This window comes from Pristiophorus japonicus, chromosome 17 (assembly GCF_044704955.1).
Source record: "Pristiophorus japonicus isolate sPriJap1 chromosome 17, sPriJap1.hap1, whole genome shotgun sequence".
Taxonomy (NCBI): domain Eukaryota; kingdom Metazoa; phylum Chordata; class Chondrichthyes; family Pristiophoridae; genus Pristiophorus; species Pristiophorus japonicus.
Genome location: NC_091993.1, coordinates 31,301,983 through 31,318,830, shown reverse-complemented (window position 1 = coordinate 31,318,830; position 16,848 = coordinate 31,301,983). Strand labels below are relative to the sequence as shown.

Below are 16,848 nucleotides of genomic sequence, written 5' to 3'. Positions count from 1 at the left end.
AGGGGCAACTGCAGCCAGACAAAGGTACCACCCCACCCCCCGGATGTTAACACCATATCCAATAATGGCTTTCAAAAGGGAATTGGAAAATAAATGGTGAAAAATTTGCAGGACTATGGGGAAAGAGCAGGGAGAGTGGGACTAATTGACAGCTCGTTCCACGAGCTGGCATCAACATCCTGGGGGTCACCATTGACCAGAAACTTAACCGGACCAGCCACATAAATACTGTGGCAACAAGAGCAGGTCAGAGGCTGGTTATTCTGCGGCGAGTGTCTCACCTCCTGACTCCCCAAAGCCTTTCCACCAAGTTAGGAGTGTGACGGAATACTCTCCACTTGCCTGAATGAGTGCAGCTCCCACAACATTCAAGAAGCTCGACACCAAGCAGAACAAAGCAGCCCGCTTGATCGGCACCCCATTCACCACTTTCAACACTCACTCCCTCCACCACCGTGGCTGCAGTGTGCACCATCTACAAGATGCACTGCAGCAACTCGCCAAGGCTTCTTCGGCAGCACCTCCCAAACCCACAACCTCTACCGCCTAGAAGGACAAGGGCAGCAGGCGCGTGGGAACACCATCACCTCCACGTTCCCCTCCAAGTCACACACCATCCTGACTTGGAAATATATCGGCCATTCCTTCATCATCTCTGGGTCACAATTCTGGAACTCCCTCCCTAACAGCTCTAGGAGCACCTTCACCACGGCTCAACACCACCTTCTCACGGGGCAATTAGGGATGGTCAATAAATGCCGGCCTCGCCCACATCTCATGAACGAATTTTAAAAAACAGGTACGATGGGTCGAATGGCCCCCTTCTGTATATATACACCGTAGAATATCATTCTACAATATTCAGAGCCACACTCTGGTTTTCGCTGGCCGGGGCTGTTTGGAGTGAGGCCCGACTCAGGCAGGAATGCTACGCGTGAGCCAGTGGTCACTCTGTCCAGACAAGAGTCTCCCTGTTCGAGGTCAGCACAGTATTCTAGCTTCCACTCATCGGGGCTGTCTGAAGCGGGTTCAGAGTGTCCGACTCAGAGGCAGGAATGCTACCACTCGACCAAAGGCCCATTCCCGACTTAAAGGGTATGGGCAACCAAAACAGCAGCTAATTTAGGGCTTGTGTCTTGATTCAGAACAGCACACATTTTCCCTTAGACAGAAAGGTTTCGGAAACCACCTTCCAAAATGAGTCTGTTTTTGAGCAATCGTGAGAGCTGAGAATTGATTATCTTTGGATAATAAAAGTTTGGAGTTACAGAAAAGGCTGGCATTTCTCTTTGAACACAACATGGTCACCGCACACGTCAAGTCATTTTATAGCAAAGTTCCAAGATAACGGTCATCATGTAGAATACTTACTGCACTCCAATTCCCCACTTGGAATGGATGAAATTTTATCCAGCAGTTTGGTGCCAACGAGGATTGGTTCTTGGCACAGTTTAGCCAGCTGTAGGAAAGCCTCTTTCCCATCGAGAAGGTTATAGATCTGCCTCACTCCCAGCCCTGTGTGCAAAGACAAGGAATAGAACCACAACCGTTACTAACGTGAATGGCATCTCTCTGACAAAGGCTTGCTCTCCAGCTCGCCTTAACTGTGGTTACACTTTTAAACAGTATCCCTCTTCAGGAACAGGGCGTGTTAGACCACTGCCCCTTCATTGCTCAGACCTGAATCCATACCGCCTTCGCTGGCTGCAAAGGCCAAAGTAGAGAGAGTTTGGACAGTCTCGATGCAGTTCCCAAGTGGCGCAAGTCGCCACCACAAAACTGTCCACAATTTGATACAAAACTTAATGTGACTCAAGCGACGTCTGGTGGGGAAAGTGGAAGTTCAGAAATCACACACGTGTTTGGGACACCTGCAGTTAGGAGAGATTTTTGTGCTGCTTGTATAAAAAGCCCAAGAGTCTTTATGAGAGTATATCCATCAATATTTTTACTGGTTTAAAACAAAAAAAACACTGTACTTGAAACTTGATACAACAATGAGACCTCACTAGGTCAGTTGGCTCAGGCACAGATGTGTCTGTGCAGCGACGCTACAGAACGTGGTTGCAAAAGGGAGGTCCCTCGGACATACAATGAAGAGTTATAAACACTGGCAGTGGGGATGGATCGCAGTCAGGCAGCAAGAACATCAGCCAAAAATGCATCGCATTTCTGAAAGCTTATGTTCATGGGCCCCATGAATACAAGAACATAAGAATTAGGAACAGGAGTCGGCCACTTGGCCCCTCGAGCCTGCTCCGCCATTCAATGAGATCATGACTGATCTTCTATCTCAACACTCTGTTGCACTGACTCCCCATATTCCTTGATTCCCTTAATATCAGGTGTTCTGATGTCTGGGGCCTCCAGTTCTTCCTCAGTTTAACTTTGGCTTGCTCGATTTCCCCCCCACCCCCCCCCCCCCACTCTTGCTGGCAGCCCTCCAGTGCCTCATTCGTGCGTTCTTCATGTGGCCCTACTCGGTGACTTGACCATTGGCAGGCTAGAACACATCCGAGCCTGATTCTGACCTCGCCGTTGTGATATTTTTTTACGACATCACTAAAAAACATACTACACACGAGATGGCTCTTACACAGAAACGGTCATGTGACTTTGCCACATGATCCTTTATTATTTACAGCAGTAGTTGCAGTGCATCAGTAGTCCACTAGGGTGAGCTCTATTACAGCCGTATGTCCACAATCGTGTATTTTCTTTACTCTTACACCCTTTCCTCCTCACTGGAATATATTTTTGAGTTGTGAATGATCTCCTTAAATGTACACCACTGTTCATCAACCGTCCTACACTTTAATCTATTTTCCCAGTCCACTTTACCCAACTCTGCCCTCATACCTTCATAGTCTCCTTTATTTAAGCTTAGAACGCTGGTTAGAAATCCAACTTTCTCACCCTCCATTTGGATTTGAAATTCAACCATGCTATGATCATTCATTCCGAGGGGATCCTTTATTAGGAGGTTTATTTATTAATCCTGTCTCATTACACAAGGACCAGATCTAAAATAGCCTGCCCCCTAATTGGTTCCGTTACATACTGCTCAAGGAATCCGTCCCTTACTCTATGAACTCCTCCTCAAGGCTACCCTGGCCAATTTGATTTGTCCAATCAATATGGAGGTTAAAATCATCCATGATTATTGCTGTTCCCTTTTTACAAGCCCCCACTATTTCCTGGATTATGGTCCGACCAGAGTTGCTACTGTTAGGGGGCCTATAGACTATGCCCACAAGTGTTCCTCATCTCCACCCAAACTGTTTCAACACCCTTATAATTTGAGCCAATATTGTTTCTTACTATTGCAGTGATTCCATCCTTTATCAGTAGAGCTGTTTCAGAAGGAGGGGGCATTCAGAATTGATGAAGGGCCTTTACCAGAGGGTGGTGAATCTTTGGAATTCGCAACCCCAGAGGGCTATGAATACTGAGTCGTTGAATATACGCAAGGTTGAGATCGCTAGATTTTTGGACTCGAGGAATGAAGGCATATGGGGATCAGGCGGGAAAGTGGAGTTGAGGTAGAAGATCAGCCATGAAATTGAATGGCAGAGCAGACTCGAGGGGCCGTATGACCTACTCCTGCTCCTAATTCTTATGAAATCCTAAGTTTACTTCTTTCTTTCAGATGCGATCATTCCTCCAGAGTACTGCCAGCACTTTCGGTTTTGATTTCAGTTTCTGACATATGCAATTTTTCTTTTTATCTTCAGCATTATTATATGATTAATGATATATAAATAGGAAATAGCTGGACATTTTAGAATATAATAATAAGCAGATGCAACTGCGTGTGGAACAGGCAGGTCTCAATATTTCAGGGACCTCATACCCTAATGTATAAGTATCTTATTGTTCCTAGCTAGGCTCATGTTACCTCTGGAGTTCCTTCAGCATTAAAGGCAAGCACTTAAATCAACTGCTTTTGAAGTCATGAGTCAGATTTTTTAAATAAAAAAAAAACAACTTCTGGCAGATTTCCATTCATCAAACTTCGTACATCCATTTATTTGGAAAGGGTTTTGAAATCCAGCTGACCTTTGAATTGATGTAATTGCACCACGAGCATTTCGGATAAAACCTTATCTTTGAAGACAAGAATCAGTCAAACAAATGATCAAAATGTATTTTCTGTTGAAGTGCCAAGCACCCTTTGGGGGTTAGCCAAAGGAGCAGAACAAGGCCTGCTTTGTGGGCTCCACATGGTGGGGATGGTGATGGGATCAGAGGGGGGGTTGAAGGTAGAATATATCCTCAGTGTGTATATTGTTTTGAGGCAGCTCAACTAATGCACTAATAAGTTCCTCACCATTTCACACGGCTCCGGTTGGGGTGGAGTGTAGAATGTTTCAGTGCAAGGGGTGTCGCAATCGTGTGGGGCCAACTGGTTGGGCCGGGTGCTCTTTGCCTTTCCGCCATTGTTCATAGGTTTATATGTAACCTTCAGGGCTGCTGACCGAGGGCCGTGCAGCGCTTTGTCGGCCGACATGGACACAATGGACCGAAATGGCCTCCTTCTGCCCTGTAGATTTCTATGTTTCTATCTCCTCTGGCTAAGGTACTATTTTATATCGAATATACAGCACAGAAACAGGCCATTCGGCCCAACTAGTTTGCGCTGGTGTTTATACTCCACGCGAGTATATTGACCTCTGGGTGACCGATCGGCTGACTGCGCGTGCCGGCTGCTGGTGAAGAGGCCCCTCCCCCGCCATGTTGAGGCCCGGGCCCCATTTAAATCGGACAGGCAAGCTGCAGGGCGCCAAACGGGTATCCCAGGGCAGCTGGCCGGACTGAGGCCTCAAGGGCGGAAATACCGGGCAAGGTGAAAGTCCTGCTGAATTTAACGGCAGGATCTCGGTAGAATTTCTAAACATTATTTTAAGATGTCAGTTTCCCTCCCGACAGCCGGCCCAATCGCAGATGACCGTCCACAAACACGCCCGCGGTTAAACCAGAATTGGGTGCGTTTGCAGCGGATTGGGGTCAGCCAGGTTTCACATTTTTACCAATTTACCACCATCCCGACTCTCGCCGCCCGCCCCCTTCTCCCCATATACGGGGAAGGGGTTGGGGTTAAAATCCGCTCCGCCGCCCCCCCGCCTCCCGACCACCACCCAATAGTAGAATGTGTTTACTGAGCAAGAGTTCAATAAAACTATAAAACATTCCTGGTGCCATTTAGGGTCTTCACCAGATCTCCCATCGGGTTCCCAAAACCGAGACATGATGTTTACCTTTGGCTTCTGTTGACGAGAGCAGCGCCTGAACCACTTCGTCAGCTACAAGCGCAGCCACTGCCTCTGGCTTCAGCCCTTGGGTTGTGATAAACGCCTGGGCCTTTTTATAACGGTCAGGTTGTTGAGATGATAAGACTTCCCGCAGAACAGTATCAGAATCTTGGGTTGATATATCATTGAAAGAACAGCCAAGCTCCTATTGGATAACAAGATTAAATGTGTGTGTGACTCATGCTTTTTATTAGGAACATAGGAACAGGAGGAGGCCATTCAGCCCCTCGAGCCTGCGCCAACCATTCAATGAAATCATGGCTGATCTGCGACCTAACTCTATATACCCGCCTTTTGGCCAATATCCTTTAACACATTTGGTTGACAAAAATCTACCAATCTCAGATTTAAACTTAACAATTGATCTAGCATCAATTTCCGTTTGCAGAAGAGAGTTCCAAACTTCTACCACCCTTCTCAACTGTAGATTTACTGATTGTCGCTATGGTAAAGAAACTGAACTACAAATGGTGCAGGTAATTCAGTGACCTTGCTCTCAAGTCAAATCTATGCACCAAGCAGAGTGCCGGGCTGACCAATCGTGGCACGGACCACGGGGGGGAGCCGGGCTGACCCATCGTGGCACGGACCACGGGGGGAGCCGGGCTGACCCATCGTGGCACGGACCACGGGGGGAGCCGGGCTGACCCATCGTGGCACGGACCACCGGGGGAGCCGGGCTGACCCATCGTGGCACGGACCACCGGGGGTGCCGGGCTGACCCATCGTGGCACGGACCACCGGGGGGAGCGGGGGTGCCGGGCTGACCAAGCGTGGCACGGACCACCGGTGGGAGCCGGGCTGACCGATCGTGGCACGGACCACGGGGGTAGCCGGGCTGACCGATCGTGGCACGGACCACAGGGGGAGCGGGGGTGCCGGGCTGACCAATCATGGCACGGACCACGGGGGGAGCCGGGCTGACCGATCGTGGCACGGACCACGGGGGGAGCGGGGGTGCCGGGCTGACCAATCGTGGCATGGACCCCACGTTCAAAGCGCCAAAGGGGCGCACAAAAACAAATCAGGGATTTTAAAAAAAACAGCAGCCCACCTCCCCTTTAAGTTTCGCACCGTGAGCGGCCAGCCGCTTGGTACGCGCCCCCTGAAGCTATTGCTGTCATCACCTGGCGCAGCTTGAGGGGCCGACAGCCAAGTTAGGGTCCGGAGGCACTAATGGGGCTCTGCGCACAGTGATGACATCAGCATCGCCAGCGCACTGGAGCGGGGCACTATGGGTTACCACCATCACCGCTAAACTCCCACCGAATTTAGGAATCATTCGCGGTGCCTCGCCTGGAAGCAAAGTCGTTTGTGCCCCGTTAGAGCCCCTTGGGGGCACTAACAGGAGGCGCAAATGAGCCGAATTTCTAGGACCAAGATTCTGTGTTTCTTAATTGTCTCAGGCGGTAGCAGAGAACGGGCGGGATTGGATCGGATGCCCGTTATACACACTGTTTGATATTTAATTCCATTGCACCACCGCCAGAGACGAATTTCGACCCCGTGGAGTTTAACAAGTCTTGCACGTTCCCTTCTCTTCTCCCACCAAACATCATTCATCATGATCCAAAACTCTCTTGCTGTGCGATGATTACTAACTTGCTTCCTGGTTTGTCCCTCTCCACTCCCATCACATTCTCACTTTAAAAAAAAATTAAAATGTATCGCTCTTGGCTGTCTTTCCTCCCCGCTGTTCACTATTCCCATGTCAATGGGCTCAAACGTGAATGATGCATCAAGTAATTGCTCAGAGAGTCAGACTAGAGCAGCCATGGTACGAATGCGTCACCTAAGCCCTGACCTACTGCACTCAGCCCAGTACAAACATCAGTAGTTTAAAAAAAAAAAAAATGACCACCAGAAATGAAAGGCCTTTACAAACAGAATACATATCAGGATAGCAGTGGAATGCAGAAAATAGACCACTTGACGTTTATATCTGGAATATATATGGAATGTTGGCCTTTATTGCAAGGGGGATAGAGTATAAAAGCAGAGAAGTCCTGCTACAACTGTGCAGGGTATTGGTGAGGCCACACCTAGAGTTATGCATACAGTTTTGGTCTTTGTATTTAAGGAAGGATATATTTGCATTGGAGGCTGTTCAGAGAAGGTTCACTAGGCTGATTCCGGCGATGAGGGGGTTGACTTATGAAGATAGGTTGAGTAGGTTGGTCTTATACTCATTGGAGTGCAGAAGAATGAGAGGTGATCTTATTGAAACATAAGATAATGAGGGGGCTCAACAAGGTGGATGCAGAAAGGATATTTCCACCCATAGGGGAAACTAAAACTAGGGGACATATTCTCAGAATAAGGGGGCGTCCATTTAAAACCGAGATGAGGAGAAATTTCTTCTGAGGGTTGTAAATCTATGGAATTCTCTGCCCCAGAGAGCTGTGCAGGCTGGGTCATTGAATATATTTAAGGCCGAGATGGACAGATTTTTGAACAATAAGGGAATAAAGGGTTATGGGGAGCGGGCAGGGAAGTGGAGCTGAATCCATGATCAGATCAGCCATGATCTTATTAAATAGCGGAGCAGGCTCGAGGGGCCAGGTGGCCTACTCCTGCTCCTATTTATGTTCTTATTGGACATAATGCAGCCAATGTGACGTCCATTTATTATAAATAACCACTTTATTGCAAAATGCACTCCTGCTGTACCTGAAAAAAAATCTTAAGATTGGAACTGTACACACTAAAAAATAGGGTAAAATTATACACAGCACCAGCATTGCAGCCAGAGTGAAGCTCATGGTTCATTTGAACCCAGATACTAAATTATCTTGTAGCTCACTTATCGGTGGAGCAAGTGATTTGCTGCAGCAAGTGATTTGTTAGCACTCGAACATCAGCACACTCTGCAAAACTGTGAAGCTGGTAAGGGTTGAAATTTGAGAGATTAGTTACGGAGTGTAATTCTACCCCAAATCACTTTCCCCGTTTCCAGCCATCTTATTTACAATAATAGGCAATCGAGAAATATTTTTCTCAATATTGTAGCAGTCAATTTCTTTGCTGTGGACTTATTCCAATGGAGATTGAGTGCAAAGTGCAATGCGAATAATAGCGAACAGATTCCTGTTTTGAGAAGAGTTTAATGCTGGTACCTTTGAGAGCTCGTATAAGCTAAGAACCTGACGGCAGTAACTCTTTCCGTGGCGGCATTCATTCGTGAGGATTTGCAGATCCTGAACAACCTGGTCTTTAACAATGTCTTCTTCTGGATACTGAGCAAACGACGAAGCTATGCTGCTCACTGGGGGACGGAAAAAATAAGGGAAAAGAAAGGATTGCTTATCCAGTGTACAACAAGCAGCATGAATTTGTACAGCCCAAAGCTAGCTCACAGTCTCACTCGGTCTCTTAACTGTTCATCATCAGACATACTCATTTGGCAATCAAACTAAAAGCAGAAAATTCAGGAGGTACAGAAAGCAATATGCGCACATACAAAACCGCCCCAACAGATTAACAAACCATAATCTTCTCAAGAGGGATATTGTTGGAAGGAAAGCTCCTACTATTGTGCCTACAATATGTTTGAACCCAAGCCTTGAACGGGCGTCTCTCATACCCTTTATGACGGTGCCCCAAACCAGCCATGTACCTAGGTGGCAAAACTTGCTTCTCTGGCAGGATTTGCTGAAAACCAATATAAAGAGAGTTTGCAACCAAAACTACTCCATCGTTCTCTGCATCTCCGACCCCTCAAAATGGAGCTCTGCCCTTGGACTTTGCAGCTTTCTTCCAGAATACAACCGAAACTCTTCAAGGCTATGGTTCCAAACTCTGCTTTTGACTATCTGTGAAATCATGCACTCGGTGATCATCATTAGTGGCTAGCTGGCACACTGCAGGAACATTATGCTGTGAGCAGAGTGTTACTTGTCACAATGATAAACAATAATGGCCATGGTGCCATTGAGGAGGTTGTTGAAGATTAATATGCCCTCGGTATTTGGATTTATTGCATCTCCGAACCCAAGTCGTTATTCCTTTTACTGCATCAGCCATGGCTCAGCTAGTAGCACCCTCACCCCACTCCAGAAACTTGAGCACAAAAATCTAGGCTGACACTCCCAGTGCAGTACTGAGGGAGTGCTGCACTGTCAGAGGTCCCGGCTATCAGATGGAAGTAAAATATCCCATGGCACTATTTTGAAGAGCAGGGGAGTTCTCTCCGGTGTCCTGATCAATATTTATCCCTCAATAAACATCACAAACAGATTATCTGGCCATTATCACATTACTGTTTGTGGGAGCTTGCTGTGCGCAAATTGGCTGCCGCATTTCCCACATTACAACAGTGACTACACTCCAAAAGTACTTCATTGTCATTGACTGTAGAGTGCTTTGGGACATCCGGTGGTTGTGAAAGGTGCTTAGAGATGCAAGTCTTTCTTTACTTTGCAATCTCCGTAAAACTTTACATTTTAAGAGGCCTCTTAGGGTGACAAATAAACACACGCTCTATCTACATGCACTGAAGAAAATAAACAAATGTAATTAAGTCAAAGACTTAAGCTCTTGGCCAGTGGAGGTTACATGATATAGGTCGGTCTGTCTGTCTTTCTAACACACACAATATCTCACACCCATGTGAATGGGATCAACTTCATTTCCTTTTCCATGTCTTTTACCTCACTGCCCACCCAGACTGAATGCCATACAGAGTAAACAAACCAGAGTGCCATCACTTTGTGGCAGTCTCCAAGCACGGGAACTTGTTGTGGCATCGGGCTCCCTCTACACACGCTTTCTTTCCCTTTCATTCTGCACTGTTGAGAGGAGGAGAATTATTTTCACTCAGAGTTGTCGCGATCTGGAACACTCAGTGAAAAGGTGGTGGAAGCAGATTCCATAAATAATTGTAAAAGGGCAGGTACTGGAGGATGAGGAACTGACAGAAACAGGGATGTGGGACTAATTGGATCGCTCTTTCAAAGAGCGAGGCACGATGGGCACGAACGACCTCCTTCAGCGCTGCAAGTTTCTAGGGTTCTATTTGGGACATGTACAAATAAACCAACTCACGACTGGGAACCCTTTTTCCATGGAGTCCTATCTCTCCATTAAAAGCAGCTCCTGTAGTCAAGACGATCTTCATACAGGGGTGAAAATCTGTTGTTTGTACTTCTCCCGACGCCAAGGCTCTGCAGTGGAGAACCAGAGAGGTGTCTTGGTTGTAAAATTCGAAATACCGAGACACTCGGCTGGCTTCGTGAATGCAGCCTCCATCCAACAACTCGCCGACCAAAATATTAAGGGCCTCCTTCCCTGCTGCGTCCAGTCTACAGTTGGAAGCCATGTCCTTGTTTGGAAACCCTTCAAGCTTCAGGTACCTTGGGGAGTTCAGAGCAGGCAGTTTTGAGAATAAGAACTCTTTGGTGGCAGCGTCAAAGGTTACTTCGCCGCAGACGGAAACCTGCCACGCGAATCGCGAAGCTGTGGACATCAGTAAAGTCTGCTGACTGATGCGGCACAACCAAATCCTTTTCTCCATCTCTTCCAACTGATCCAGGAATGGAGGATTATTCAGTGACAACCAGTGGGCCGCCATGGTCAGCAGCAAACATCTTTCCTGGATGTTCAGGAACTGCTCTTTGAAAGCTGAAGCCGGTTTTGACTTAATGGATGGCTTATCATTGGCCTGGGCCAGAAAGAATCCAGAGGCGACTAAATTGGAGATCAAATTATTTTTGAAACAAGCGTGGCACTTCTTCCAAAAATTTATCCTCGTCTCTTTCCTTTGCCATTGACCACGTTGCTTCAAATTTTGTAATTCCTCGGTTACCTGCAAGAGAAAAAGAAATGGAATATTGGAAACGTGCGTAATATATTGAAATTACTGCTGTGTGTTAGGGTATAAATCCTGCTTTTCAGTTTCGTCCTCCCACTTGTATTTAGTCAGCTGTGGCTCAGTGGGCAGCACCCTCGCCTCTGAGTCAGGAGGTTGTGGGGTTCAAGTCCCACTCCAGCGACTTGAACACATAAATCCAGGCCGACACTCCAGTGCAGTGCTGAGGGAGTGCTGCACTGTCGGAGGTGCCGTCTTCAGATGAGACATTAAACTAAGACCCCTTCTGCTGTCTCAAATGGATGTAAAAGATCCCATGGCACTATTTCGAAGAGCAGATGAGTTATCTCCAGTGTCCTGGCCAGTATTTATCCCTCAAAAAAAACTGATTATCTGGTCATTACCACATTGCTATTTGTGGGAGCTTGCTGAGTACAAATTGGCTGTCAGTTTCCCACATTACTCAAAGTACTTCACTGATTGTAAAGCACTTTGGGATGTCCAGTGGTCGTGAAAGGCGCTATATAAATGGAAGTCTTTCATTCTTTCAAATTTTATTTAATCTATAGTTTTGACCCACGGTCAAATATTTACAAACAAACAAAAATATTACCTCATGGACCACCAAGTTGTCCACCGGAAGCTCGGCTAGGTCAGCCACCTGTCTTGCTAGAGCAAATAGTCCCTTTTTTTGTAGTTGGTTCAGAATTTGCCCACACACTTTCTGCAAGGTGCCTATGCTGTAGTCAGCGAGGAGGGAGCGCTCAATGGAGACGGAGGTGTCCTGCAGGAGTCGAGCGAGCCTGCTCAGCTTCTGGAAATCTGGTCCTAGTTATGGGACACAAATTTTTATTTATGTACTGGAATACAATCCAAGAAAGAATATTTTAAAACTACATTAGAATATATACTCGCATGTGGCAATGCTTCAGTTATCCTGGAAACAAAAAAAAAAATGAAAGAAAATAATGTGGAATAAAAGTCTTCATTTTGGAGAATCTAGGAGTTTTACCGATACAACCTACCCTAACCAAGCACTCTGCACCATTTGCTATTACCCAGTGGGCAACCAAATAGCTCCCAGAACCAGGGATTAAGTGGTTTCCAACAAAATATATTATCCAGGACTTTAATAATAATTTCAAAATCACTCATCTTCCTTAATATTTTAGACACAAACAATTACAATTAACTTTACATTCATTTGTCTAACAATAAAATGTCTTGTTGTGGCACTGCAAGGTGGCGTTACTGGGAAAGCTGTTGCTGGGATTGACGATGTGACTCAAGTGCAATGTAATGCTGGCTGGAGCTCCAACACACAGTGCCTGGGACCAACACTTGTACTAACCAAGAAAGTGACCACACAACAGCTGTGGGAAGGTTTCTCGATAGGAAGTGAAAGCCAGAAGAAAAAAAAAAAAGAGAACGGAACAGGAGAAAAAGTCATGTGTGTTTGCTACTGGGCACTTGCTAGCAGACAGTTAAAGAGCAACAGGACTACAGGTCACTTTCCTGAAATCTCAGCTGAGGTCTGGGCTAGGAGAGCAAGAGAGACAACCCATGGAGATCAAAACGTCAAGGAAGATTGTTTTATTACCCTTTCATACTAATTAGTTGTGGGAAGGCTAATCTGACATTTGTACAGCCACAGACAGTCAGTGGGGTAGAAATTGGCTTGTGTTCCGCCCCTTTGTCAGGCACAGCGTATACCAATTTCAGGGCACGAGGTCCTGTGCCCGACACACGCAGTAGCATAGCCTCCGCCATATTGGACCGAGCAGCCTCCCAATTTAAATATGCAAAGTGAACTCCTGCCACTGCTGCAGATCCCTTCTGCCACGTTGAGCAAAAAGCCGTCGGAGCTTCCACTACGCAAGCTCAGACTGTGGTTTTTGTTTCCGCAGTGGCCTAACCAGTGGTGCTTAAAAAAAAAAAGGACCACTGGTGGCCACGAAAGAAACACGAACCGTACATTTTTAAAAACCTAACAATGTCCAGCTGAGAGTGCATTTCCTGGCTCCACATTAAAACTGCGGGCTGCTGTCGCCACCACTCGCCATCCCCTTCCGATCCCCATCCTCCTCCCCCTCTCCCTCCTCTCCCCCAACTCCCCGGACCTGCCTCAGCCTGCGTCCCAGCTGGCTGATATTGGTCTTCCCCGCGACCGGTGAATTGTCGCTTGGGGCACGACTAATGCCCGCGGTATGCCGATTGGCTTCCGATGATGCAAAGAGACCAATTTCGCACAGTCCTCGCGTACATCAGTCTTTAAACGTGCTGGGCGTTGCCGCCCCGCGTGAGTTCAGGGGCCCAGCTGAGGAGAGGGTCCTGGGCATCACGGGCCAGCCCACTGAAACACCCGTGAACTCATCCCTTTTTGGTGTAGAAGCAAGTCATCCTCGATACGAGGGACCGCCCAAGAAGGTCGCAGCCAATGCTCAGCTCGTGCCCGAAAACGGGCGCAAACGAATTTCGAGGCCAGTGACAAGATGAACAGTCTCTCCTGTTTAAGCAGAAACATATTACAGGTAATTTAATAAGGATCTCCCAATGGTGAAAATGCCCAATTAATACTGGGTTTCCAACAAGCAGAATCTAATTAGCCCCTTACCAGGATTGCCAGATTCGAACATGCAGGAGGTGTTTAAGCAGAACACTCGAGTTACATACACTCACTGCCGGGATCTTAGGAAAACATTCTGTAAAATGTTGTTTTCTACTACTAGTCAGCTATTCAAAGAGTAGAGCACTTGAGATCTGCAGAGAGTTCCAAATTATAACTGGTTTCCCCCATAAACCCACTATTTGAAAGACTGGTCTAGCTGACATGTTTACCATTCAACATAAACTTAGTTTGCAGGTTATGATCCTCTATAAATAGGCAATTTATTATATATTTCCCAAACCAATTTAATGTCATCCTAATTTCCAAAGAGAGAGGGGTTACAGTAAGCTATCACCTTCCTGTATGATTCATGACAAATAGAAAATTGTTTCCATACGATTAGGTTTCAGGCTTATCCTGTGTGAAATTAATTTCCCTACTCAAATATAAAAGCTTTTACAATTAATGCAAGCCATATGCCATCCCTCCCTCTTGGAAATAAATTGATCTCGGAGCACTGGGCTGATTTCATGAGCCTGCATTTTTCAACTGACACCCTCTTCTACTCACCAGCAACAATGAAGTCATCTACAAATTAACCGCTTTGGCATTTGCTTAGTAGCGTGGCATAAGGGTCAAGAGAAAGGGTCTCGGAAAGTGGCAGCCAGCAGATGAGCTGCAGATCCCAGGGAAATAAATAAAAATTGATCCTGTCCATTAGTAGGAATAAAACAAAAACAAAAGATGACACAGTAAAAGGCTCTACCTCACTTGCAGGGCGTTGATTGGCATCGCAAGTCGAGAGAGCGAAACTCAAGCAGTGTAGAAGCTCTGTGACATCCTAAGAGTTGGTTAAAGCACGGATGGAAAATACTTGAGGCCTTTGCTTTATAGAACAGATATGTCGTGTTGTTATTCGCAATGTGTAATGTACCCGAGTGCATTGAATCAGCCAATTCCCACTCAGTTGAAGAGTCTCATGTGAAAGGAAAGGTGGCGACTTTATAATAAGAAAAAAAAGCCATGCATTTATATAGCGCCTTTCATGACCACTGGACACCACAAAGCGGTTTACAGCCAATGAAGTACTTTGAGTGTAGTCACTGTTGTAATGTAGGAAATGCAACAACCAATTTGTGCACAGCAAGCGCCCACAAATAGCAATGTGATAATGACCAGATCATCTGGATTTTTTTGTTATGTTGATTGAGGGATAAATATTGGTCCCAGGACATTGGGGATAAATCTCCTGCTCTTCTTCAAAATAGTGCCATGGGATCTTTTACATCCACTTGAGAGCAGACGGGGCCTTGGTTTAACGTCTCATCCGAAACACGACACATCCGACAGTGCTGCACTCCCTCAGCACTGCGCTGGGAGTGTCAGCCTAGATTTTCTAGTGCTCAAGTCCAGGGACTTGAACTCACAACCTTCCAACTCAGAGGCGAGTGTGCTACCCACCGAGCCACAGCTGACTAAATACAACTTCTCACTTGTCGTTCCCCCAAAGTCTTCCCCACACATGGTCATGACTTGCTCCCAACCTGTCAAAACCACGCCAAAACCGTTTGCCGCCTGCGCACAGTTAGGGACCATGCACGGTTCTCGATTTGCTCTGCTCTTCCCCCACTTCACAAGAGGAAGCATCTGATCTTTGTTCTTTTGAAGGAATCTAAGGTAGAATAAAGGGATTTTATGGAGAAAACACACCTCCTTTTACAGGCAACTAGTATATGAGCTGTATATAATGGAGGACACATGTCAGGAAGTTGAGCATTACAGAGAAATTCAGTGCCATGGGTCACATTGTTCCTAAATGTCTGGCACAAGTGAATTGTGTTAGCCTGAACAATAAGTGGTTCAATTTCATAATATACTGCTAGTCAGTCTATTTTGTTCATATCACAGAACCTTTGTGCCCTAATTCTACATAAACTTTATTTCTTAACATAAAATAAAAAAACAAATTAGCTTTTCATTTATAAACCAATAAAGGATAACAAAAATGGTTCTCTTTCTTGAAGTACTGCTGCATAATTTGTCTAACTCTCTCCCCCCACAAACACACACCCCCACCGCCCAGGACTGGATAATCTTATTACATTTACTGAGAAGATCAGTCTTGGGGAGGAGTCGTTAGAACTGCATGGTTGTCCTGCTTAGTTTCAAAGGATATCCTGTTCACTGCCTTGTTCTCGAGCACTGCAACATCATCATCATCATTGGCAGTCCCTCAAAATCGAGGAAGACTTGCTTCCACGTTAAAAGTGAGTTCTCAGGTGCATGCTTAAGTAATCAGCATTCCTTCAGATTATAACCTCTTTCTATCCCCTTGCTTATTTCAGCTGGTGTTGTTTTTCAGGATTAAGTCTAAAAGTTGTGTATTGACCATGGCCGTCTCAGATGCCAGAGACTGGAGCATATAACCTTGGCTGAAACTGCCGTGCAGTACTAAAGGAGCGCTGCATTGTCAGAGGTGCCGCCTTGCAGATGAGGCATTAAACTGAAACCCCACCTGCCCTTTCAGGTGGATGGAAAACATCCCACGGCACTATTTCAAAGAGCGGGGAAGTTCTCCCCAGTGTCCTGGCCAATATTTATCATTCAACCAACACAAAAACAGATTATCTGGTCATTATCACATTGCTGTTTGTGGGAGCTTGCTGTGTGCAAATTGACTGCTGCGTTTCCTACATTACAATAGTGACTACACTTCAAAAAAGTACTTCATTGGTTGTGAAGTGCTTAAGGGCGTCCTGAGGTTGTGAAAAACGCTATATAAATGCAAGATCTTTCTTTATTAACTTTACCAAAATCTTTACCATTTGATTTGACCGGACAGTCCACATCAGCCAGTAACTGCAGCAGCTTTCCAAGTTCATACTGAGTCGGACACTGTTGCATCATCAGCTTCAGAAGCATGCCAGCTTGTGCCTCCATCCACTGCACTGGGATTTGGGGGTCTGCTGAATCTGCAGCCTTCAACTGTGGCAAGGAAAATAAAAGATGTAGTAAGAATCGTACAGTTTCACAGACTAAGCATGTTTAAGACATGCAGAATCATTTTGACTTCGCCAAGACCGCCTAAAGGAGACTGTTGGACCGCACTAATTTCCCCATTA

The 16,848-nt window shown here is 46.1% G+C and overlaps 1 protein-coding gene across 2 annotated transcripts in view; it reads right to left on the bottom strand.

The window, feature by feature from the left end:
• Positions 1–16,848, bottom strand: part of spg11 (SPG11 vesicle trafficking associated, spatacsin) — a 190,024-nt gene that overhangs the window by 20,789 nt on the left and 152,387 nt on the right. For both annotated transcript variants that reach the window (XM_070858561.1, XM_070858562.1), the window contains exons 28-33: positions 16,549–16,711; positions 11,732–11,946; positions 10,356–11,115; positions 8,429–8,577; positions 5,259–5,457; positions 1,372–1,515 (exon numbers count right to left, since the gene is read on the bottom strand). In XM_070858561.1, the coding sequence (XP_070714662.1) occupies positions 1,372–1,515; positions 5,259–5,457; positions 8,429–8,577; positions 10,356–11,115; positions 11,732–11,946; positions 16,549–16,711 (1,630 nt within the window). The remainder of the gene's footprint in view (positions 1–1,371; positions 1,516–5,258; positions 5,458–8,428; positions 8,578–10,355; positions 11,116–11,731; positions 11,947–16,548; positions 16,712–16,848) is intronic.